Source organism: Pavona decussata, unplaced genomic scaffold (genome assembly GCF_977016875.1).
Source record: "Pavona decussata unplaced genomic scaffold, jaPavDecu1.1 SCAFFOLD_28, whole genome shotgun sequence".
Taxonomy (NCBI): Eukaryota; Metazoa; Cnidaria; class Anthozoa; order Scleractinia; family Agariciidae; genus Pavona; species Pavona decussata.
This window is the reverse complement of record NW_028145451.1, coordinates 744,671-769,787: the sequence shown is the minus strand read 5'-3', so window position 1 is coordinate 769,787 and position 25,117 is coordinate 744,671. Positions and strand designations below refer to the sequence as shown.

General features: G+C 36.6%; 2 protein-coding genes across 2 annotated transcripts; both read right to left on the bottom strand.

The window, feature by feature from the left end:
* Positions 1–1,534: 1,534 nt before the first annotated feature.
* Positions 1,535–14,794, bottom strand: LOC146484970 (ADP-ribosylation factor 6-like). Its single transcript, XM_085103851.1, has 5 exons — positions 14,654–14,794; positions 11,215–11,315; positions 10,387–10,490; positions 8,907–9,105; positions 1,535–5,600 (listed from the first exon to the last, which is right to left on the bottom strand). Exons 2-5 carry the CDS (start codon positions 11,294–11,296, stop codon positions 5,458–5,460), a joined length of 528 nt encoding a protein of 175 aa, XP_084959977.1. The 5' UTR covers positions 11,297–11,315; positions 14,654–14,794; the 3' UTR covers positions 1,535–5,457.
* A 736-nt stretch (positions 14,795–15,530) lies between these two features.
* Positions 15,531–25,086, bottom strand: LOC146484969 (ADP-ribosylation factor 6). Its single transcript, XM_085103850.1, has 5 exons — positions 24,890–25,086; positions 23,708–23,808; positions 21,872–21,975; positions 19,895–20,093; positions 15,531–18,570 (listed from the first exon to the last, which is right to left on the bottom strand). The coding sequence occupies exons 2-5, from the start codon at positions 23,787–23,789 to the stop codon at positions 18,428–18,430; spliced, it is 528 nt and encodes a 175-aa protein (XP_084959976.1). The 5' UTR covers positions 23,790–23,808; positions 24,890–25,086; the 3' UTR covers positions 15,531–18,427.
* Positions 25,087–25,117: the final 31 nt, after the last annotated feature.

Genomic DNA, 25,117 nt, shown 5'->3' with positions numbered 1-25,117 from the left:
TCAGTAAACCTCAGTAATGCTACAGAACGTCAGCCTGTTGATAGACAAGGTTAAAAGGTTGGAATAATTAAAACGGATTGCAAGGAAAATATATAGACGAGTTCGAAAGATCTTTTCCTAAACAATTTATTAAAAATTGCCTAGTGTTTGTCCACAAACGGACAAGTTCAAAGCCCTAGCATTTTTTTTAGCTATTTTACACTTCTTAACTAGGATTTTCCACCGACATCAGCTGGTATTCGCATGCATGTCTTACGTGTTCTTCACCTCAGGTACATTTTGTTTATTTTTCTTTAAGACAAAAGCTTTTCTTTCCGAATAAGACTGTAGGTGGTTACGCATTTTGGCCTGCTTCAAACTTAATAATAAAAAGCATGTCTGGAAACCGTCAGAAACGTAGGGCAACCAGTTGGTATTTCTGCAAAACAAGTTAATGTTAGGTTTTTGTGGTCTGGACCGGACAACCAGCAAAATTTACTAATCCCCCTTTCTACTTCCGTATAAACATTCCAAAAAACCAAAGGAAAAAAAAATTCTGTAAAAGATTAATGAGCCCTTGAACCTCAAAACTATGACGGCATTTGTAAATTGCATGAGACCTTGTAAAGATGATAGAGATTTATAGAATCACGTGTACGGTAAATGACCTACGTGAGATTCGAGTATATGTTTTCTTAAAAAAAAAATGAGAATAGAGCAAAATAATTCTGGCATTTGATACTAACATAAAACTACTCAATTTTACTGAGAAACTGAAATAAACAGCAATAGCCAAATATAGGAATTAACATGGTCACGTGGTCATCTCTGACGTTTAGTTGCGTCTTGTGGTTTAATATTGAACAAGTGGAAAGGTCGGATTGCAGTGGACGTAAAAATGTTCGTCATAAACACGAAGGCTTAGATACAAACATATCAAACCCTAGTCTAAATATGTGTCCGGAAATTCTCATCAAAAGTTCTAAATATCCCCTTTTTTTTCCCTAAATATCTGATAAAATTCCCTAAATATCGTTGTAGATGTATTAATTTTTAATGTGTCAATGACGTATATTCCATCAAAATGCGATCCGGTTTTATTACGTTTGTATTGGTGGCCAAATATTGAGAGTACTTTATAGTAGCAGTGCGTTCAATAATATTTCCAATACTGGCCTCCGCCATATTGGATTACTGGACAGAATTGCCATTGTCCGGGTGGGATCGTGGAATAAATTATCCGAGAGTAAAACCACTGAATAAATACTATTGCTGGCTCGAACCAAAACTCGAGTGTGCTCCAAGAGTCCTAGCCTCCAACGCAGATGTCCTTAGGGGTTCGTTACGCGTTTCCTCCCCCATGGAGGAAACGCGTGACGAACCCCTAAGGACATCTGCGTTGGAGGCTATAAGAGTCCTAAACATTCCATAAAATTATTTTTTCCCTAAATATCCCAGGAGATATCTCAAAAAATATCCGAATATTTGTATCTAAGCCTATGCGGTGAATGCACTTAGCAAACCCAGCGACCCTTTTGTGAAATGGACTGCCATCTTTACTTTGCCATAAAAACTTTTAATAACATAACTTTTGTTCAGGTCATATATTTGACAAAAGCAGCGTTAGATTGCAGGCACAATTTTGGTACTTAATATAACCTATCAAGATAAAAGGGCTCAAGAGACAGAACCGACCATGCTTATTTAATCACTCCACATCTAAGGCCGGATGAACCCAATTACTGGAGTTTTAACATTTCAGTTAGGCTTGGAAAATTTCTGGTCATAGCTTGCTCGCAGAATTTTCTGAAAGTGACATCCAAGTAAAAAAGGTCACTTTAACTTTTTATAATAATAATAATAACCCTTCTCTAACTTGACTTTCCTAATTCTATTCCAAGTTTAATACAACTAATACCCTATCGTATGCTATAATTTATATATTAACAAGTTAATTAGGGCCTCATTTAACTAATGCTGTGGTTAAGTTATTCCAAGACTACAGAAATGATTTTCGCTTGGAGGGATGATACAATTTTTCACTACAAGTAAAAAGCTACTAAAAGTTGTGAGAAAGGACGGGCCCTTTTTCTGAGTTGGGGTGGCTACACTTCTGACGTAAGCTGACCTGAAATGACAATGCACTGTCAATCTGATCTTTTCTTCAATTTTCTCCCTTTTAAGAGCCAGGAAGTAAAAACTGAAGGTGCCTGAGATTTTACATGCAAACTCGTATCCACGGTGCAAGGAAGATAAATGGTATTTTAGCTATTGTTTGTGAAGGACATGTTTTAGAAAGCTGGACAAATTATTTATTGATGCAAGCGAAAATCACTTTTGTAGCCAAAGCTCTGACTACTCTTAACAAAGCAATTTTAGTGTCAAGTGTAAAATAAAAACGTTGAAACACACGAGATAAGTTTACAAACACTTGTTAATAAATCAATAGTCTTACTATTGTTAATACACTAACAGTGAAAACTTGAAAACCATAAACAGAAAAAAAAATGGAATTAATTCTGGAATACTCATTGTACTTCAAGATGAAACCAAATGTTAATAATTATTGGTTACTTTTTTTAAGTTATAAAAACAAATCTTGTGCTGTCTTACAGTGTTGCTTCACTGGAACACTATAATAATTGAAGGACTTGGTGGTAGATGGTATAGCGCACTCACTTTTTTTATTTTTGACTTTTGTCCATAAAGGCATCATGGCCTAAAGACTTAATCCTCACTCAGTTTTCTTGACAAAGAAAAATTTTGAAGATGTTACACAGTTATAGCCACTAAATTGTCCAGCAATCCAAGTGAAACAATGATTTGTACATCTGAATTATTTTTCTAGGGCATTTTTTTTAGGGCTTATGAAAAAATCAAACCTATGAAAAGAATGACAGCATCAAAATTTGTCATGCAAAATTTTCAATAGGATCAGCTAGTAAGGACAGAATAAATAGTATAAAATTAAAACAGTAAAAATAAATTTTACCTCCTGTCAAGAGTTTTGAAACTCATCACAACTTATTTACACCGCAACACCAACAATTATTGTAATGTTCCTACAAAAAAATAACCTTACATTGACCATCACACAACACTCTTTCTTTGAATGTTTGTACTAAAATGTCAAACAATAATGGTCAACTTTACTGTTCTTTTACTCTTTTAGTTTTATTGTTTCATCGAGAGCACACTTGATTGGTTATGACAAAATAAAAATTCCAGATACAAGCCTATCTGCTTAAATGGTTTTCCAGTCTTCACTGCAAATATATAGAATTTTGCCAGGTATCTAAAACCAGTTACCTTGAAGCACTAAATGGTCTCTTCAAATCTATCTGGTTAAATGGTTTTCCAGTCTTCACTGTAAATATATAGAATTTTGCCAGGTATCTAAATCCAGTTACCTTGAAACACTAAATAGCCTCTTCAAATAAACACTGCTGTAAGATATTATACTGTGCTGCACTGTAATATTCTACCCTTGACCAATGCATATATCTGGTGCTTGATTCAGTTCAAAACAAACTGCACTGTTACCTTCAAACAACAACACTGTGTAATGTTTCAACATTCAAAAGTTATGTCCTGGTCACTGTACAAAAAAACAGCTTTATATGAAATCAAAAATATTTTGACTGAACCGTTAACCTTAAATTTTCTCTCACTTGTCATCACCAAGGAGCTGAATATTAAACATTTTTTTCCTATCGGTAGTTTACGTTTGTGAGCAACAATTTATTATCATAAATTATTGTGTTGAATTATTTACTGTTGGTACAAGGTTCTCTGTAGGCTTTTCAAAGATCTTGACACCTGCTACAGGTAGTTGCAAAACAATAACCCAAGGACAAATTATGATCAGGCATAGTGCTATTTTGTAAAAAAAACTAAACAATGGTGGGTTTGCTTAGAACTCACACACTTTCATAAAAACTGATTTAACTTGCTTAAGGCTTGGCTAGAAAAAAAAAATACAAAATACAAAACTACGTATCAAGTGCTACTGACAGTTATTAGTGATACATTGTTGAATTGTTTAAGTACACTTAGCTACTACAAAAAATGTCATCAGAGATTGTTTTGATGAGGCTAAATTAATACACCATTATGTAAAGTAAAACTTAAAAGTCTTTGGTAAGATGCAGGCTAAATTGTAGTCCCCTAAGGTGAGCATTTTCAGGGCCACTCATGTCACACGCTTTAGCACATCGGATCAATATTGTTGCAATATTGAATGATACAGAAACAATTTTAATGCAAATGAACAATCTGGACAAACCCATAGAGAACCTTGATACCCACGCAGTAAATGGCTTTTTCTGTATGCTATGGATGATTAATTGGCAGCTCAAACTAAGAATGTAATCCAGTTATCCTCTGGTTTTCAAATTACCACAAAACGTTGTGCCTTCAAACATGGTATCTGCATGGCCACTCATATCTACATGTAGATTTAAAGCTGGCTCCACAGACATCCCCTTCACATGGACTTGTAACCGACTACTATTATCAACATCTCATTATCATAAGGACAGTTACTATGATCTCTAGGACCTGTCTGTGCTCTTACATTTTCTTGTTAAATTAACCTGCTGAACACAGACACTTTTGTAGTCCCTAAAATGTCCTTATTACTACCAACACAGGTAGACTGTGAGCCAAAGACATGTGACAGTCATGTTTAGGTGTGCCAAAAGTGTATGTGCAAGATCACATGACTTACACAATTAAACAACACAAAAAGTAAACAAACATGTTTACACTCCTGACCAGTTGTCTTTGAATATTACAATAATTGCAAAGTGTAGTACTTAACAAATCAATTAAAAACATTTAATCTTGTGCCATAACACATCTAAAAGGTTGAAAATGACTTTGTAAATGAGTTTGCTTCATGTCACCCTGGCACTTCTGTGAAGGCCTTTCAACAGTAATTTTCTGTCCAGAGTACAGGAATGTTTACCTTTGCTAGGGTGGACACAAGCCACAAGATGTAATCCACACACTTTTAGGTAGCTTACACGACTGTCACAGCTGTCAAATTTACAGTCTGCATGTATCAGTCAAAACATAGTCCTAGCTGTACAATTCTTGCCCTAGCTGTCTACATTATCCCATCTGTGTAGACTGTTTAAAGGATAAATACTAACCTTGCGACTCAGTGGCTGAGCAAATATGATGAAATACCTCTTTAAATTTTGACCTTCAAGTCAATACATGTTAATTGCTATGATGATCATCAGTCTTGATATAAATAACCTACACTGCCGTGTTTTGCACAGTTTCCATTTTGTGAGTTCTAATATTAAATTGTTATGCATTAATTTAATGACCACAGAGAGACAAACGAAATGTGAATATTACCATACCTATGCTCTTTTCTTCTCAATACCTTATAGTCATTTTAAAGTTGGCTATTGAAATATAGGAGTATAAGTACATGGCACTTAAGCCACATTGTCTTCTTTGTGATTAGTGTTTGTGATTAGAGCACAGCCAGGTTAATCCATCATATAAGCCATCACCAGATGTAGCACATGAGGGTTGCACATACCAATTTCTATCCCTGAGCTTTGTGAGGTGTAATCTTTCTTGAATTTCATGTGGCTTAATGGCTGAAAAATAAATTATTTTCAAATCAAGTAAATCATTTCATTATGCTGCGAGCGGAGGGAGGGTAGGCTGGGGATAAAACTCTGTTCATTAAATAACAGAGAGGAGGGCAAGTAAATGTTTGGTTCTAGCAGCTAAGTTTATAAGGCAAATGGGTCACCATAAAATAATAGATTAACAAGTTGACAATTTGTGTGGCAGCCCTTCGCCAGAGCTACGGTCTGGGAGAAGGCAAAGCCTAGCCTGCGAGCAAGCTCTCTTGGGGGTGGGGGGCGGGAGAGGGAAAGAGGAGAGAGCTTGCAACGATGTCTCAGGAATTTTCATTTCTGCGTTGAATTTTTCAACGCAAAATGCTGATTGGTGGATATTGAATTTGGTGCTTACGTCATTGCTCTTCGCGTCTGTCATGTTGACAACACAAACATGGTGGCGGAGTTTCTAGTTGTGAAGGTTGCGAGAATTTCTCTAAATAACTGAGGTTTTCTCTGGAATTAAAACCCTAGCAAAGTCAAGCGGCCAATGCTTTACTTCAAAGTTGAAGTAGCGATGTTCTTGCAGTTTTACCTACGAGATTTGGGACAAGTTTGATATTTCAACCTTTTGCAGCAATTGAAAGTCTAACATCAAACAATGTTAGTTGTTTACCCATTGAAAAGTATCATTATCGATTACTTGATGGCAGAAGCAAGAAGAATGGGGATGCCTGCCGCTTCGCTTGCCGATATTTCAGATGGGGTCAAGGTCGGCCAAATTTAGGTTTTGTTTGGTGTTTGGCTCAGCCGAAAAAAAATATAAACATCTGTCAGCTTACGCCACAAATTAAAGCTTTCTGAATATATTGACTCAATTCCGAGTGCTTCGGTACGGCGTTAGCAGCGAACTGCTAATTTTTTAGGGCAACGTTTTTTAGAAGCGCAATGATTTCCTTTTGATCTGGCACTCTCACGTCTGCTTTGCTACTCGTTCACAACATCACAAATTTCACACGAGTGTGTTCCAATGAAACCACATTGTCGATATTGAGAATTGCGTTCTCGTTCTCGGAGACCCGGCTGCAAAATTGAGATCCTTCCGATTACCTTGCACTGCTTCTTTTTTCTCTGGCCAGACCGTGTACAGCTTTCGACATTTTTTATGCCCAGTAGTTTTGTGGCGTTGACACTGCAGTCGGCAAGATTCGCTTGACCCTTGGGACGACATTTGTAACCTCGACCTTTTGGTCAATCGGCTTTTAGTGTGCTCACAATTACACTGTAAGTAAAATCTTTCACTAAATTTTCTGAGTTTTGTGGCACTCGGTAGGCATACTGGATCAGAGAAACTATAGTTTTTGTCAGCCAGGATTCTCGTCTTTCGAAGTGTATCTGATAACATTGTACTTTTCACATGTTAATGTTTGTTTACGTTTGCTATCGTTTCCGGTTTGCGCTGATTGGCCAAATTCTGACAGCTAGGACAGCAGGGAGCCGCGGGGAGTATTGGGGGCGGCATTCAAATTCCTGAGACATCGTTGCAAGCTCTCTCCTCTTTCCCCCTCCCGTTCCCCACCCCCAAGAGAGCTTGCTCGCAGGCTAGGCAAAGCCACACATGGGCAATTAAGGCTATGCTATGGTCGGTGCTTTACTCCATTCTTGGTAGCATGATGTCTTAAGGAGCATTTCTACTCCCTGTAGATGGGACAAAACTTCACCACTGGGTTAACCCCAGAATTTTGTCACAGAGAGAAGGGCAGCAAGGAGTAAAGCACACTAAGCATGGTTATATATTACATGTTCTATATAAACTCTCCCTTCTCTGCTTTCTTTTTGATTATTCACCTTTTGTCTGTTAGACTGCAAGCAGCCTCTCTTTATTTTGCTTGAAAATTCGGGGGAAGAACGCAAACAACTGAGCAAGTGTGAAATTCGAAGCGTGAGTCACGCATGCGAACGACAAAGCTGTGACTAGTGCAGGTGCCGGAAGGCGAGCGAAAAAAGAGACTGCTCTGCTTTCATACAGTGATTGTGAAGCCCATCATTCTGGTGATGGAGTAATTCTATTGGCCGATGATGATGCATGGCTGTCAGCAACCTTTACTAGTGACATATTGTTCTTCTTGAAATAAAAGAAGGATGTGTTTGCCGTAGGTTTTGGTAAATTCTAAAAGCCCACCAAAGCTATTCTGTGCCAAAAAGTGTGATTGACTCTGTTGCTTCAGATTGTCCTCGATCCGCTTCAAAGTATAGCCAAGGCACAAGGCAGAAACAATGAGTGCAGGAAGCTCAAGAGATCATGAAATATTGTTTTACCGAGAAGTATCGAAACGGAATATCATATTTAAAAAATGGGCGGAGTTGTCATTGACACAAACCGCCAAAGAGCTTCACAATTGCTGTATGAAAGCAGAGCAGTATCTCTTTTCGCTCGCCTTTCGGTGCCCATGCTCTCGCCACTTGCGTGTACAACTCGCCCCTCACCAAATAACGTGGTTGTTTTACCCTGCAGCTTTTCGAACAAAAGAGAGACTGCTTGCAGTCTATTTGTCTGTTGAAACTTAAATTGTGCGGGGATCCTACAAGAAAACCAACCTGTTAACTTAGCTTCCCAGCTCACACTTTATTTTCACTACAGATAGATTTAACTTTATGTGCCATTTCAAGATTGTAAAATGAGCTAAATAAAGATGTTGATTATTAAAGTTTATTGTCAAATGGAACAACATGGCAATGCAGTGACCAACTTCAACCAATACACCTTAAAATTACTGAAAGTCTGGTCAAAAGCCTGACCACTACACTAACACTTTCTGTGCATTTAATCCTGTACCCTTTATACACACTATTGAGCTTTTCCTTCTTCATGGCACCTCTGTCACTGTCGTCACTACCTTACTTAGTGGTATTCCACAAGTTATTAACTGACTAGTAGTAAAACTGTTGATTTGGGTTAAGTAAAACTGGAGAACAAACTGGCCTACTCACATTAGACTTGTGGTTTTGGGAAGATGTAAATAAGGGAATAGAGTGTGTTCAAGGTGGCCATGTTGGAGGAGCCAAACAATAAAAGATACTTGCATAAAAATAAAATTCATTTCCCAAAGGGAAAGCATTCCGTTGTTTCACTCCTCCAATACAGGCACTGTGAACACACTCTAAAAAACAGGTTCAGTTACAAAGAGAAGTCCTGAGGGATGCATTTTCTTGCTTTTCACAAAAAGTACTGTGTTGCTTTTGAGTAGGGGGATTGTTATTAACTCCAGTGGGTTGCTGACTTCAGAATAAAATTTGCAACTAACAATAATTATTGTGAAATGGTCCAAAGTTACTCACCATCAGGCAAATCCTGTTTATTAGCAAATATCAAAATAAGGGCATCTTTCATCTCTCTGTCATTTACTATACGGTGAAGTTCTGTTCTCGCTTCATCAATACGGTCAAGATCAGCACAATCCACTACAAATATCAGGCCCTGTGTTCCATTGTAATAATGACGCCATAATGGACGAATCTTGTCTTGGCCACCAACATCCTACAACAAACATTCAAATGACCAATTAAATTACTGGCTAATGAATGTATGCATGCATGTATGAAGGAAGAAACAAATGAACTACAGAATGGATGTTCCTTGATGAATGGGCAAATGGTATGATGGATGGGTGAATGGATGGAAGGATGAAACATTTAGTGCACCAGAGAATTATTGAGTTAATAAATTCATGAATTTTTGAATTAACGACTGACTGACTGAATGACTCATTGCCTCCCTGATTGATCCACTCACTGACCAACTCAATGACTGATGGATGGATGAGTGACTGAATGAATGAATGAACTTGCTCATAAAGCATACATTTCACATTATGTCTTGTAGCACTTCACAAACAATTGGATGTCATAGAAAATGCAGCACCATTATTCCCTGCAGGCCCCATCTACACCAATTAATCCAATTAAATTGTTTTGCATTGTTTTTGCCATCCACACTAAAAAGGTTCCTCACCCCAAAAATGCTTGTAGACAGTGGAACATGTACCAACTATGATGCCTAAGTTTTCAAAAAGGTTCATTTTCCCCGGATGTCAACACCAAAACACCAGGCTGACAGTTTTTTGTCATTTATCCACTCTGAAGGGCTATTTTTAATCAGAACCATGTTTGGTGGTCAAAACTCGTGCCATTTTGATTTGGCAAGAATAGACAAAATGATACATTTTCTAATTTAAAAGGGGATTGGTTTCTAAATACCAGGGTTTGTACCCTTTTTCAGAATCAAACTTCCAGGACTTTTCCAGGCCTCGGAAAGTATTTTTTCCAGCCTGGGCCCATTTCTCAAAAGTCTACCAGGCCTGATAAGTGTCTTTGGTGATAAATGTTTCTTAGAAGTCAATTTTTGTCAGCTTTATATAAAATTTTAAAATCTTATAATTCTTTGAAAACATTGGCCAAACTACCATGTCTAATCACTGTGTAATCGGCAAAAAAACATTTAAAAATATACTTATAAATTGGGGCCGGTAAGTTACGGGGACTTTTGAGAAATGGGCCCTTGGACCCATAATGCATATTTAATATTTTTAAAGTCGTTGGATCTTCCCATCTGGCTGCTCCTCAATGTCTTTCGAGAAAACTTTATTACTTGAGTTTACAGATTCACAGTCATATTGTAAGTGGGTTTCAGTTGTATTAATTAACACTCTACGCATTAGTCTGGCCAGGACTTGAACTCACAAATCCCCACAGACTGCCCTTCTATCAAATAAACTAGACAGGCTTATAAAACTATTTCAGGCATACCAAAGTAACTTACCCAGACATTGAATTTAACATTCTTGTAGGAAACAGTCTCCACGTTAAAACCTACAGTTGGAATAGTTGTGACTGATTGCCCCAGCTTAAGTTTGTATAAAATTGCTGAGCTTAGGTTAAGGACAAAATCATACATGTATTCAGAAATAATTGTACTAGATAAGGTTAGATTTAACAAGATTTTCTATAAGCAAGTTAGAGAAGACTGAAATGTGTTTCAGAATTTAAAAAAATAAGTGAAATGAAAAAACAATGATGTAGCCAGATGTTGTTTCGTGGTGCCATCACTGGGTCTCCTCATGACTGACTGACTGCAGAAATACCGTACCGATGATGCAATCACCACCCATATGTGGGTAGTTGGCTCTGGTTGGTTGAAACAATTTTCCCATGTGATGGGTGTATATGTTGGGGTTCAATTTTATCCTTGGTTTAAATTTTATTTCCCTTTTTTTGGGGGTATGGTAATGTTGATAATGAGATTAAAACAATGGGAAATAAAAATTAAACCAAGGATAAAATTGAACCACAACATATATAATGACTGGAGAAAGGAAAGTTCCTTGGAGATGCGTGACACTTGAAAATGTTTTCGGATTGGATTGATATAAAAATAATTATCAAAAAGTGTCAAAAATGGTTTGAAAGAAACACCATTTTTGACACTTTTTGATAATTATTTTTATATCAATCCAATCCGAAAATATATAATGACTGTTTGTGGTTTTCAAGATCACAGAAAGGAAATCAGCCATGGCTTTCTGTTGTATCTCACCAATGACTAGGTCAATATTAAGGTATATACAGTTTGTTTATTTAGAAAGGATACTAGTTTTTCCAGCAGCATCAAGACCCAACATCAAAATTCTCATTTCCTTATTGCCAAAGATTTTAGATAATAACTTCCCCATGTTGAAACTTCGGCAAAGCCTATAATACACGGGGAAAGAAAACATATTAGACATACTGATTACAGTTCTAATTTAACAGTGTCTATTCTCGGTTTTCACTGTCACGCCATTAAAAAAAAAAAATCGAAACCATTCCATGAATGAAGTCAAGAAATTGACATGGTATAGAGGATATATAAATAAGGCATCTGTCCAAGTGTCAGGTCTGTGCGGCATTCTGTACTCAAGTTATTTGACAAAATGTTCCACTTAAATTTATAGAGCTTAGTATGGAGACGCCATGTTTGTGTCCCTCTGAGGGGCACAAACATGGCGGCCGGAAATGCGAAAAAACATCTGGAGTTCACTTTTGCCAGAAAAGAGGTTTGTTTGCCCTTGTGAATTTTCGAATGTTTAGATTAATATTTCTCCTCAAACTTAAATTGTTTAGAATGCTGAAAATCACCCGAAGAGTCATTTTTAAGATACGGAAAAGCTCTGTCACGGCTGCCCTCCTTATGTCACGCACGATGGAAACTCAGAAATTGAAACCGTTCTATTTTCAAAAAGAAGCATGACATCGAGCTAAGAAATTGTGAACAGACATATTTTTAGGTAATCTTTCCTTGAATGAAGGTAAAAAATTTTGTAGGCCTCCCAGTTTTGAATTTTAGAATTTGGTGACGTCATGTGAAAACCGAGAATAGTAAAGGACTAGTGGAAAAAATGCTACAACATTGGACAAAAAGGCTTGGAAAAATGTCACAAAGTATGCTACATTGTATTAACTGCTAATTTAGAGTAACCTGACCAATGGCCAAGGCATCCATTTACAATTGCTCATTTTACTCCCCACCCACTCCCTCCCCCTCCCCCTTCCCCCAAGACAATCTTGAAACCAACAAGGCATTATCTCTGTCAATAAGAGAGTTAGTTTCTGAAGAAACTATGGTAGTAGTACTACTACTGCAACAGTGGGGAGTGGAGATAAACATTTGGTTTTTTCAAAGGTATTGATAAAGTAATTTGGTTGCCATATTTAGAAATTTCAGTGCTGATGTTTTGAGTGTTAGCTCTTCGATCATGGATTTGTTCTGATCAAGAGCTAACACTCAAACTGTCAGCACTGGAATCTCTTTACTGTGGCCAAATTACCTTATCAACTCTGTGGATAAACCCAACCCTTGTTTCATTTATAAGGAAATACTATAAACATCCCAAACCTTCTGTCCTTGATTGTAGGTCACTTGGTTTTCAAAATGATACAACATTTACTCAAAAAATGTACTGCTGTAGTACCTTAAATTGAATTTTTACATAATATAATATCCTTCTTTCTAACAGCAATAACAAGTTGTTTTGGTGATTAAATGGGCAGTCCAGCACCTTGTTAGTCTTGAAAACACAACATGCGCAATGATACATGCTGTTCAATTTATTATTCAAGCTTGACAGCCACAAGTGCTGTCGTATTTCGCTCAAACTGAGGCTGCTAACAACCAATCAGATTCAAGAAGTTTGTTAAAGGTGGTTCGCACACAAGCAAAATACAAGGCTGTCATAATGTCCCAGAGAGGCTGGCTCCATCACCAGTCATAAACAAAAGAAAGTTTTCCCTTCTTGTTGAACCTTTCAGTCACTATCAAGCTCTAAGTAGCCGGCCGTTTTTCCCCGTACTTGCTAACCACGATAGAGACCTTTAGATTCTAACACAACTACAACTAATTATAATATGAAAAGTGACTTCAAATCTTAGCAAAGTAGTAAGGAGAGATATATCCTGGGCAGGGAGCTTCATTTTCCTCATAGTGAGCAAGGGACTTGATGCAGTTGTTTTGAGCTAAGCCCTTTTGTGATTCCAAAACGACAATTCACCTTCATTTCGAGGACTTCTCTTTTTGCCATTACGCCATTCTCACAAGACCTCATAGTAAAATGAAGATGGCTATCTAATTATTGCTGCCAAAATGGCACTAGCTCATGTGCGCATGATCTTTGTCTATAATTGTCTGGCAAAACTTGATATCATACTTGTACTGGAATCTAAAGGTCTCTAATAGCTGGCTGCCAGCTACTTATGAGAACCATGAAATACATACATGTAAATGCAGTACCTTTAAACTAAAACAGTATGGCATGCATGAAGTCTAATATTTAACTAAACGATAGTTACTATTCTTGCATGAGCTTGCATATAACATGTATTATCCCATTTTACACAGGTGATGAAACAATCCAAGCACAAACACAAGCATACACAAAAGGAAATACTTCCTTTTCTTTCACTTATACTTGCTATTATAATAATCATAATTGATTATTTCACACTAGTTTACATAAATTTTTTTCTGATTAATTATGCTTGTGCTTGCATCATACATACAAACTAAAAAACATAAAAATTAGTTTGATAAGGAACCCTCAGGAACGTTTTGTGTTTGGATACATTCATTGTCTGAACAAAATTGGATTTAAATGCTCAATTAAGTTTGATTTAGTTCAGTAAACATTTGTTAGATTTTCTCCTCAGCAGTTTATTATTCCAGTCCAGGGGTGAAAACCTTAATCTAACCAGGGAAAGAGCATACAAACCCTTGTCCTACATGTGCATTTTAATTACTGACTGCTAAAAAACTACAAATCCACATCCGATATTGGCGATAACCTCTTTTGTCCACAACGCATTGTGTTAATTCCATTCTTCAGCTGGGGTACAAAAGTCACAAACAAGGGATACTTCTGAACATTTTTCTTAAGATAAAAATTTATTTTGTATGAAGAAGCGAAAGTTTTTGTTATTGCACAGCTATGACAAAACATCACTTTCGTAATAGCTAATATCGATCGAGAAGAGGAGTTCATTCACTGAGTATTAACTTGTAATTTGTAGAACAGTAGAAAAGTGGAACTGCGCTAGCAGTACATCATCGATGGCGTTAAAAAACTAAATCAGACGCTTTTGAAAATTGATTCTGACATGAAAATGCTTCAGCACGGTTGGAAAATGCATAATTAACGATGTACATAAACTTGAAACAATGTCAAACGCGGCTACAGACAGCAACTTATAAATTTAAGTTTTGAAATACAGAGTTACCCGGTAAGGCAGTCGTATTAGCCTCGAAAAACTACAGATGGAAGTTGAATTATCACATGAATGCGATAGAATACGAGAAAACATATCACTAAGTGAGTTGTAGAACAACCGGACGCTGAAAATGTTCATGAATACGTAAATAAACACGGTTATAATTGAAAGTTTCACGATTTTACACGAAGACATATCGGAGTCGACTGCAAGCGATGTAGCCTACAAATAATTCGTTGAAAGCAGTTCAAATGAAAATAAAGGAACAAAAGAGAAGAAGAATACGTTACCTTGATGCTTAGTCCACAAATCAGGGTCAGTGATTGAAGAAAAGGTGGCTTTACGGCTTTGGAAATCTCGTTATTGTATTGTGATATGCTCCGCCATTTTTAGAATAGAAACACACCTAGACTAAAAGCATCCTAGCGCCCAGCCTTCTTCAAGGTAACATCGCGAACAGCACTGTGGGTAATCTGGATCACAGTCACGCAATATGGCGAAAATAGATTGCTTCGCTAGCAGGGTATAAATACGGGGTTAAAATTTTTGTGCACTACTTCGCACTACTTAGCGTTTCCTTTTTTCTCTGAGAGGTTATCTCATGTTGTGACTTGTACTCACGTATCAGGCGGCTGTGCGCGATTTTTGTTTGTGGAAATAAGCTTACATGTATGTGCCATGTTTGGTATTGACTATTGACTTGCTTTTCGTTGGGGCTTGATCTTGGAATTGGAGAAATATGGAGGCATTTTATTTCACAGCTTCTGATATTGTGTCATTGTGGGACCTAATCATGACGCGTGGCGTTTTGTCATGCTTGAAGTTTGCATATTTGAGCGTCTCTTGATGAGCCATACATAGCTGAAATGCCATTCTTGACTCATTCTTTCATTTCGGGACAGCTCCCCTTCCCCACCCCCGCAATAAAGGGAAAATAGTACATCAACCAACACCTATGAACTTAATAAATACTTCTTCTCAACCTCTCTAAACAAACATATATAATATTAATATCATGTTTTAAGGAAATGTGAAATAAAGTATTGTATTGTATTACCACCCACAAATGAGAGATTTGAACAAAACAAAGGGGAATTGAAAGCATTTTAGGTTGGGGAAAAAATTCTGGGACAAACAAATTTTTTAAATGTATTACACTAGACAAAATCATTTGTAAACATTTTATTAAACAACCACCAAACTTCTTGAATTTAATTTCAGTCAGTAAATCAAAATTAATGATTATTTCACCTGTGAGCAGTGGTAATTGGAGTGTAGAGAGAATGGGGAAGCCATCAGAAATGAGCTAAGGCATACTAAAAGGAAGGCTGTGGTTGTACAACAATCACCAAGCCAGAGCTTTCCTAATGGCTCTTTTCTTGCGGGATCAGTATTTACATCCCAATGAACTCAAATGCTCACAAGCTACAAAGCTATATACAGTTATTCGTATTCCTGGACTAAAGTAAATTATATAAGTGGTAAACAGTTAAGTGAAATTTTCCAGTTGAAATTTTTACAACTTCACCTCATTGAGACACAAAAGTGAAAATTTAACATTACGGACATGAAGAAGCAGCTCACAGTTAAAAAGGGCTATTGCAAACTGTTTTTCAACCCCAATTTTTTTTGTTCAATGGGAGGCACCCCTTACAGTGCCTCCACCTTAACTGGAGCCACACAGCCACTCATGCAGGATAAAAAACGAAGAATTCTGATAATAGGCTAATTTGTTTTAATTTTCTACTTTGACAGTACTTCAGTAATGTTAAGCCTGATACTGAGGTTCTAATGCTCTTACAAGTGACCTTAACTCACTCAGGTTAGGGAGCAGAATTTTAGAGGGAACAACAGTTTCCTGTTTTGGTAAGGATCTCATCTCCTGAATATAGCCTGGATTTGACTGGCTACATACTGGAATAAAAATTTACAGCAAAACTCTCAGGTATGCGAACTAAAATAGACTGTCACTATCTCAAGCACTAATTACTGATATTGAACCTGGTTCACAAGAGGACGTATTAAAACCACTGCAAACAATATGCCAAGTGAACTAAGGTTTTGTTTGAGACAGCGTGTAATTTGGGGCAGCAAGTGTTTCCAGATATTACTTGGAGCCTAATTCAGAAAATCTCAATTTCATAATCCTATGCCTCTGAATAGCTTATTGGCCTGGCCTTTGAGCAGAAGCAAGGCTGGAATTGACTCTGTTCTGATAAAAACATCACTACTTTTCATATGAAAATCATGTTCTTATGCTAACTACACTGCATTTACATATCAAAAGCACTGAGGTTTGTATCAAAACAAAGTAAACTCCAGCCTTGCCTCTACTCAAAGGCATTACCTTGATCACTAAGTATACAACTATAAAATAGGTTATGAGCAATTTCAGGGAGGTATTGTGATCATTGTGTATTTTTATTCTGGAAGTCAGCAAATTAAACATGCAATAATCCATACAACACAGCTTGAAATATCGCCCAAAAATACTAAAAGACTATGGCAGTAAAAAATACTCCTCTAACGTACCACTGAGCTCCATATTTTTTAATAAGTTATTTAACAATAATATTGTACTACTATAATGGTTAGATGATAAACAATAAAAGAGTACTTACAAGTGCATTGATCAAGATAAAACAAAGTGAACCTTTTAACACACACTTTCATTTATGGACATTTTGGGATGAATACAATTTCTTGGAGAACTTGCCTTGGTCACAAGCATGTGACATTTTATTACACTATTGGTGAAGATAGAGGACAAAACGTTTTTCTCTGCATATTTTGACAAGTGACAATTAATTCCTTTTATAATACAGTGAACTCCAGATTACACTCAAGTAGTTACATGTACATCCTGTAAATAGTTTTCAACATCTGAAATCATGAATATTGAAGTCCAAAAAAGTTAAATGAAATTTTAAAAAATCCTTAGCAAACAAGCCAATAATAATAATATATTGCAAGGTAGGTACTTTATTTGAAATGACTCTAGACTCACAAAATGTTCATAAAAACGAAGTACTGTATGCATAATATCAAGAGCCAAACAATGCCTTTTAACCTCAAAAGGTAATACATTTCTTTGTAAACATGCATTAATGTATTAAACAAGCACAATTGTTTTTTCAACCTTGTGTGCACGTCTAGGCATTCAAATGGTGACTCTCTGTTGGTCAATATTTGAGTACCTTAGTCCACACCCAGCAAGATACTGGAGACTACTGCTATCTTCAACAGGGAAAACTGAACTGCATTCAAGAAAGCAGGAGTTTTGGACAGCCAGAAGTAACTAAATAAAATTAATGAATGTTTGATTTTATCGATAGAGTTGATAAGGTAATTTGACCACCATAAAGAGATTCAAGAGCTGACATTTGGAGCAAAGCTCTTCCTCAGAGAAAGGGCTAATGCGTCAAACTTCATTTCTCAAATATCTTTACCAGTGGTGGCCAAATTACCTTTAGTTATCAACTCTGAGGATAGTACAAAACATGTTTCCACTCCCCCACTAATGCAGCACTACAGTCTCTTTAGAAACTACATAACTCTTGTAAGTAAAGATACTCTGTAAAATTGAACCTACATCTGTATGATCTGTTTATGACAGTGAAATCAACATTACATAGCTGGTGATTGAGGTAGCAGAATTGCACTGAACTTGGTTAAAGCTCGGCTCTGTGGTACATGTAAGACTGTTAGCACTTAGATGCCGACACAGAATACATTCACTAGATAGTATCCTAAATCTAAGTACAAAACAATACAAATATATACCAACTGGTATCAATCACCCTGGAGGACTTAACATAATTTCAAGGGTTCAGGGAAAACTAACCTCTACTTCAAAATAAATGTGACAATAATTATTACAAGGCTCATACATGTAAGTGTACAAAACATCTAATTAATGATAAAAGCAAGCCTTATTTAGTTCACCCCATGTTGAAACTACTCTTGAGTCCCATCTGAGTTCAAACATGCAGTAAAAGATAATATTAATAATAATTATCTATTTTTACTGTGAAAGCATTCTCACTAATCTGGCTAGCTAGGCATCATGTTCGATGATTGGAGCTAAGCCATTGTAAGCCTTGGTATAGGCCATCTCCAGTTGTTGCGCACGATGGCTGTACGTACCAGTTTCTATCACGGATTCTTGTGAGTCCAAGTTTTTCTTGCACTTCATGTGGTTTCATTGCTGTTACGAGAAACATATAAAACAAACAACCTTAATCCTACATTTTAACAGCCAGGACCCAGTTGACTGAAACCTGATTAATGTTAATAATCATAGGCCTTGCAAGACAAGATTTTACTTTTCACTGTAGAGTTACTTTTATTAGCTTATAATTACAGTGTAACTACTGTCAAATGGTAAATTGACTAGAATAGATTCTTTTTGAAATGTTACAGTTTGAATGTTTTAAGTGGGTACATGTAAATATGACTTTGAAAACACACTGAACAACTGTTACAGGCCACGTAAACAAGGGTACAGGTTTCCACTACAGTAGACACTACTCACTATTGCCTTTTTAGTTTTCTGTTCTTGTACATCTAGATGCTTAGCACTCATTTCAGTTGTCACAGAAGTAATATATAGCCAAGGGTACATTTTGTTTGTGGAAGTTTTAAGTTCTGGGTATTGCTTGTATCACTACATTGGTACATTTAAATATTAATGCTTAACCCTTTACATGTAATCTCTGACTGTTATTTGCACAACATTTCTCCTTGTAATATCAATGCTTATTCAAACCCCTGAGGCAACGAGAATTGAGGATATGATAACCCAAGGTGAATTTTCTTGATATTTATAACTTCTTCCCAGTATTTGGACAAGATAGAAGAATTTGTGCTTTGATGTTAGGGGCTGTGAGAGAGAGAGACTGTCTTTGAACAACTGCATCAAGCTGAGTGGAAGAAGGGTAGCCAGGAATTCTAGGGGCCTCCACTGTGACCAGCAGACCCCTAGATAGTAACACGCTTCCATGGCTGGCAATCCCCACAACCCAACCATGAGCCCCCACATATAGTCATCTGGACACCCGTCACACTGCATTAGCAGTGGAAGAGGGAAACGGGGGGAGGGGGGAGGGAAAAAACTGAGACAAACCAACCAGAAACTCTTCAAAAAGTCTGCTACGCTCTGCCATGCCCAAACATGCTGCCACGATGCAGTGTTCTACATACGTGCTAACCACAAGCTGCTTTTCTTTGTTGTTAACTTAAGCCCCATTCACACCAACAAAACATGTTTAATTAAACCAGGTCTAACAAAATGAAAATTGGTAACAGAAAGCTGAACCATTGGCTCTGACATAGGATTCTTGAAAGTAAACAGTAACTTATGCTTTCAATTGTGCTAAATCTGTAGTCTACAAAAAACCGAAAGAAGCTTTTATGAAGGAAACAATTTTTAAACTGTGTTTAACTAAACAGCTCTTAAAGGTATTTAAGCCTTGGTGTGAATGGGACGTTAGTTAAATTGCATTTAAAGTTGCATTTAGCATCAAACTCACCATCTGGTAAATCTTGTTTGTTAGCAAATATTAAGATAATAGCCTCTTTCATGAGTCTGTCATTTATGATTCTGTGGAGCTCTTGTCTAGCTTCATCAATTCTGTCCCGATCAGCACAGTCCACTACAAATATCAAGCCTTGGGTGCCAGCATAGTAATGCCGCCAAAGAGGACGAATCTTGTCTTGTCCACCAACATCCTGAAACAAGGAAAGAAATTTTAATTCTCAGAAGTTTATGTATCTCATATCTTTTTTTAACCATGCAGTTCTGGCTCCCAGCTAGGGTTTGGGGTGCCAAAACATCTGTCAGAGGTGCACAACTGGGTATTGGAGATTAATTTACATATTTCTTGAGTGAGAACGTCTTCAACTGTCAAGATTTGAGTGTTCGAGTGTCCCTCAGCTGCGTTTTAAACCTATGACTTGTGTCACAGGTGTCCACAGGAAAAGTATGCAGCCTAGAGTTTACAACTGGCAAAAATCACAACCACAGAGACAGATTATCACCAGCTGAAATTTCACCAAAATACAAGGACTTGTAGGCAGTTTACCAGTATAAGCTGCAAGTGTTGCAGATGTACTCAATGGTGGATAAGATACTTAATGTTTTGAGAATCATAGTGTCTCGAGGTGTGTCCAGGTTGTGACAAACATGGTGAAATCTTACATGTACTTGTCTGTTGGAGAAATCAGTGTTTACGAAATACTATTATTAAGAAAAAATTAATTGATTAATTATCTTGAAAATCAGCATACAGTCAGTTTTCTGCAGCTGTAGTACAAGTCAATGATGTGGTGTACTATCAGTTTACCCATCATTTTGATTAATTATTTTGCGTGTGTATTAAAGGAGGCTTGGGACTCAGTAGGGGTTGTCAATTCAGGTATTTATTGTTAGACCCTCTGGGTAACTGCCCAATGAGCAAGCATTTGGTAGATCAGCAAAACATAAAAAAATATTTGGCACCCCAATATCAAAGCAGGTGAAGAGAAAAGCAGAACACACTGCAGCAAATGGAATTTCAAGGACACACTAGATTTGAGTTTGGACATTAAAACCAGAACCACACTTGTCCATTGGGCAAGTGGAAGTCTAAATATGTCTCTTACCCTGAGGTTGCATAAAATTTTATGTCCAACATACATGTAACAGCCAATATCAGACTTTTTGGCTAGTTCCACATAACCAAGTTTTCCACAACCTTTACATGTGTAAAGGGTGAACAAGTTTTCAATGAACTTGTACAAGACTGGTGTGACAGTTTTCAGCAAGGAAAAACAACAACAAAAACTTTACAAATACAGTGTATATATTGTCATACACAGAACTTGTCAAATGCAGACCACTCAAAGAAATTTTGCTCATGTGGAACCAGCCTAGGACAGTAATTTTGAATACCTTGACATCTGACTTTATTTGCTGTGTTAAATTTCACACAGCCCACCCATGGTAACTTTTTCGTAAATCTTGAAAGTATGTTTGCTGCTTAGTCTGTTTTTTCTTTTCCATAAGTTAAATTGTTTTCTTGTAAGTATTTTCAATTGTTACATTTGTATTGTAACATAATTGTTCAACTGTCTTTGTTAATTGAACAAAAAAAGGGAAAAAAGAAAGAAAGAAATTAAGTTCATTTTCCTGAGGGTTGAGTTGACACACTGGTACTATATTTGTCAAACTGATTTGGCAGCTCATTAGTACAGTACAGGCTGGCAGTAATATAATGTTTTGTTGGCTTAACATCTTTTAAAATGGTATCATGAGGCTGACAATTCAGATAGCATGTAGCTCTTTGGAAACTCTAATATTAGACCTGTGTACCATACAGCTCTATTGTTTTTAATTAGGGTTACAGTCTTTGTTCCTGTTGTTTGTGTATTGCTCTACTATTGTTTTGTCAGCCAATCCTATGAGCCTTTCTATGAGTTGGCCTTGAAATAGCAACAGATTCTGTGAATCAAATCATAACACTACTTACCCACACATTGAATTTGACATTTTTGTAAGACACGGTCTCCACGTTAAAACCTACTGTCGGTATTGTTGTGACTGATTGCCCCAGTTTGAGTTTGTATAACACAGCTGCTTTGAGTTAAGGGACAATTCATTCATGACCAGGCTCCAGTAGTTCAAAGAGCAGGTAACTTATCCAGTGAACAAATCACTTTCCAGAAAATAAAATACTATAGATGGAGTTTTATCTGCTGGATAGCAACTTATCCACTGAATAAAGTTAACAATCTGCTCTTTAAACTGAGACCAAGAGAAGAAGGTACAAGGTACATATCAGGAATATACTCAAGTATAAAGGGGTATTAACTCAAAAATTAACTACGTGTAGGCCCCAAGTTAAATTATTTCTCCTTAGTAGCAATACGATGCTTCCAAGAAGAAAGATAAATGTAAGTTGGAAGATTGGCAGCTCTTGGCAACTACTGATATTAGCTCAAAAGTAACAAAATTTTAGTTACTGTGGCACCTAATTGGTCACAATTTGAAGGGTGGAAAAAAAATAAAGCTAATAACATTAAAAAACTATTAATATTTTACGAACACTTGATTAAAATTTAAAGTTATTTTGGGATTACGTTTCAAATCTACCAGCATCAACATTGTATAAAGGGGGATGGGGGTCAGAATTCAAGGCAACTTGACCAGTGGATAGAGTTATCCACTCTTCAATAATAAGTGAGATTATCCTATCAAATATCTACAACAGCATAGAAATTAATACCAGGCCTGTCCATGCAGAACATAACGTCATATTATTATTATCTTTTATTTTACACCACTTGCAAACTGTCCTGACAGGATCTTGTAAGTTATTGATGTAGGTGTAGATGTCATGAATACATGGAGCTGGAAGCTGGCTATATACAGTATTAGTATATACCACACAAGTGAATAGTGCTCTTTGCAAGCGCTGATTGGCTAGCTCGGAGGTGATTAGGCAAGTACTACTCACCTCTGAGCAGCCGATGAGAAACAAGATGGCTTCCCGTTTCGCCACGGTCACTTAAGAGGAAACTATTTCCATAAAAGAGATGGCTATTACAAAAAATACAAAAATTTCAACAAATTTTGGTTTGGCAGCATTACATGGTAAGTTATTTAATCTTTCAAACCTCATATTCTAAGGCGAAAACTAAAAATACAATGCATTGTTTACGAAAACTGTCAAGCACTATAATTGCAATGTAAACATCTAATGTTTTGCAGTATGGTTTCAAAAACAGGACAAATTTCACACAACAATCGAAGAAAAGACACGTAGCAACTAAACAAGTGCCTCCAGAAGTTTAATTTGTCTGCAAGAAAGCGAGACAAAACTTTCTACAATAAGAAATCGCTTACTGCACGGCGTGCGAGATTTTAAAATTTCCCACCATTTGTCGGTATATTGTCAAAGATAAAGTAATTTTTGGTCCACTTCTTATTCAGCTTGTGTAGTATATACTAAAACAATTATTCGCCTCAGTGTCGGTGAATGTGATGGATATTTACCTCACTGCTTCGCGGCTCGGTAAATATCCATCACTATTCACCTCCACTTTGGTGAGTAATTGTTAATTATTTCCAGCAATTACAGTGAAGATAGCTGGCTCCTTAGAGTTTGAAAATGACTAAACAACAAAAGAATAGAACACTTTCTTTCATTATGACCTGAGCTATATTCCTTATGCAGCAAGCTTCTCCAACAATGCTGAAAATAATATACACCAAGCATCTTTACCATCACAAGGTTCCAAAACACTTCCCAATAATTTAAATTAGATTGACCAAAGATGTGATATTGGTTTGTTTAAGAGGATACTTGTTTTTCCAGCCGCATCAAGACCCAACATCAAAATTCTCATTTCCTTATTGCCAAAGATTTTAGATAATAACTTCCCCATGTTGAAACTTCGGCAAAGCCTGCAAAAGATTAACAAGAGTGTTTGCTATACTATTGATAACAAAGAACTGCTCCTTTCATCTTTGCCAAAAAAGAACTCAATTAAAAAAAAATGTCAGACTAGTAACTCATAATATTTAAATTAAAGAAAATTAGAATGTTTTGGGCTGTCTTTGATGTATAATACTTATAAAATTCCCCAAAATATTTTATTGTGTTTGTTTTAAGGACCTTCAGACAAAAAGACAAAGAAAAGACCTCTAAACACTGTCAACCAATGAATTGTGACACTGATTACATTGCCACATAACAAATTATTTTACAACTGCTGTTTTTAGCAAGGTTGTCAAGTAAAAATATTCCATTTTTCAGCCCATTTGTTTACCCATATTAATTATTTAATTTATAAACATCTGGAAAACTATTCTCCCTCATTTAAATTGAAACACATACATGTAGAACATTCTACTTGTTATGACCAACAAAAAATATTGCAGCTCCTACCAATATAAGCTTACAGCTCTCGAGACTTCAGATATTCTTCCAGAAAAGTTTCTAAATAATATATTGGTCTGAACTTATTATGAAGGCAATACTCCACAGGATGCTTACGATTTCCAATCTTATCCATCAAGATCTACTGGCTACTGCGAGAAATTTACAACGTTAGCAATGTTTACGTACTCCAGCAAGATGACGTAAAATTAAAGAGCTCGTTGCTGCTTGCAATATAAATTAGCATGAGAAAACTTCTATAAACGGAAACGTTAAAGCAAGACGTATGAAATCCTGAAATGACATTCTCGAGGTCTAAATTCCGCAAGAGGGACAACATACCAGCAGAATCAAAGACCAGTAGATCAAACATGAATATTGCAACATTTAGTCCGATCAACCGTATGAACTACGGTTAAGCTTATTATATACCGAACAAACTTACCTCGGTAAACATTTAGTTATAAAATTACTTATCTGGGCAAACGGATCATTAAAACATTGTGATTACACACTTAAATAACTGGCATTTCTAAGCTGACAACGTAAGCACAAGCTTAACTAAAATATTTCCGAAGTATTTCGTAAAGCTGCAGCTTCACTTACCGATCTGTATCCGGAACTTGCTCGCTCCGAAACTCTATTATTCTCAGTTTTTTTGCTATAATAAAGCGTTAAATGTCTTGATAATGTCCCATTCGATTATCCCAGTATATTAAATGAAAATGAATTTACAATTCACGGCGAATTGCTTGTTTTATAAGCAGCACTGTTGAGGGCGTGCCGACTGGTAAAACACAACATGGCCGTCATGCTCGGTGATCACCGAAAGCT

Coding starts and splice junctions, on each gene's coding strand:
- LOC146484970 (XM_085103851.1), bottom strand. CDS start 11,296: ATGGGGAAGTTATTATCTAAAATCTTTGGCAATAAGGAAATGAGAATT. Junction 10,491..11,214: donor TGATGCTGCTGGAAAAACTA/GTATCCTTTCTA, acceptor ACCTAAGCTCAG/CAATTTTATACAAACTTAAG. Junction 5,601..8,906: donor TAAACAGGATTTGCCTGATG/GTGAGTAACTTT, acceptor TTTATTTTTCAG/CCATTAAGCCACATGAAATT.
- LOC146484969 (XM_085103850.1), bottom strand. CDS start 23,789: ATGGGGAAGTTATTATCTAAAATCTTTGGCAATAAGGAAATGAGAATT. Junction 21,976..23,707: donor TGATGCGGCTGGAAAAACAA/GTATCCTCTTAA, acceptor AACTCAAAGCAG/CTGTGTTATACAAACTCAAA. Junction 18,571..19,894: donor CAAACAAGATTTACCAGATG/GTGAGTTTGATG, acceptor TTCTCGTAACAG/CAATGAAACCACATGAAGTG.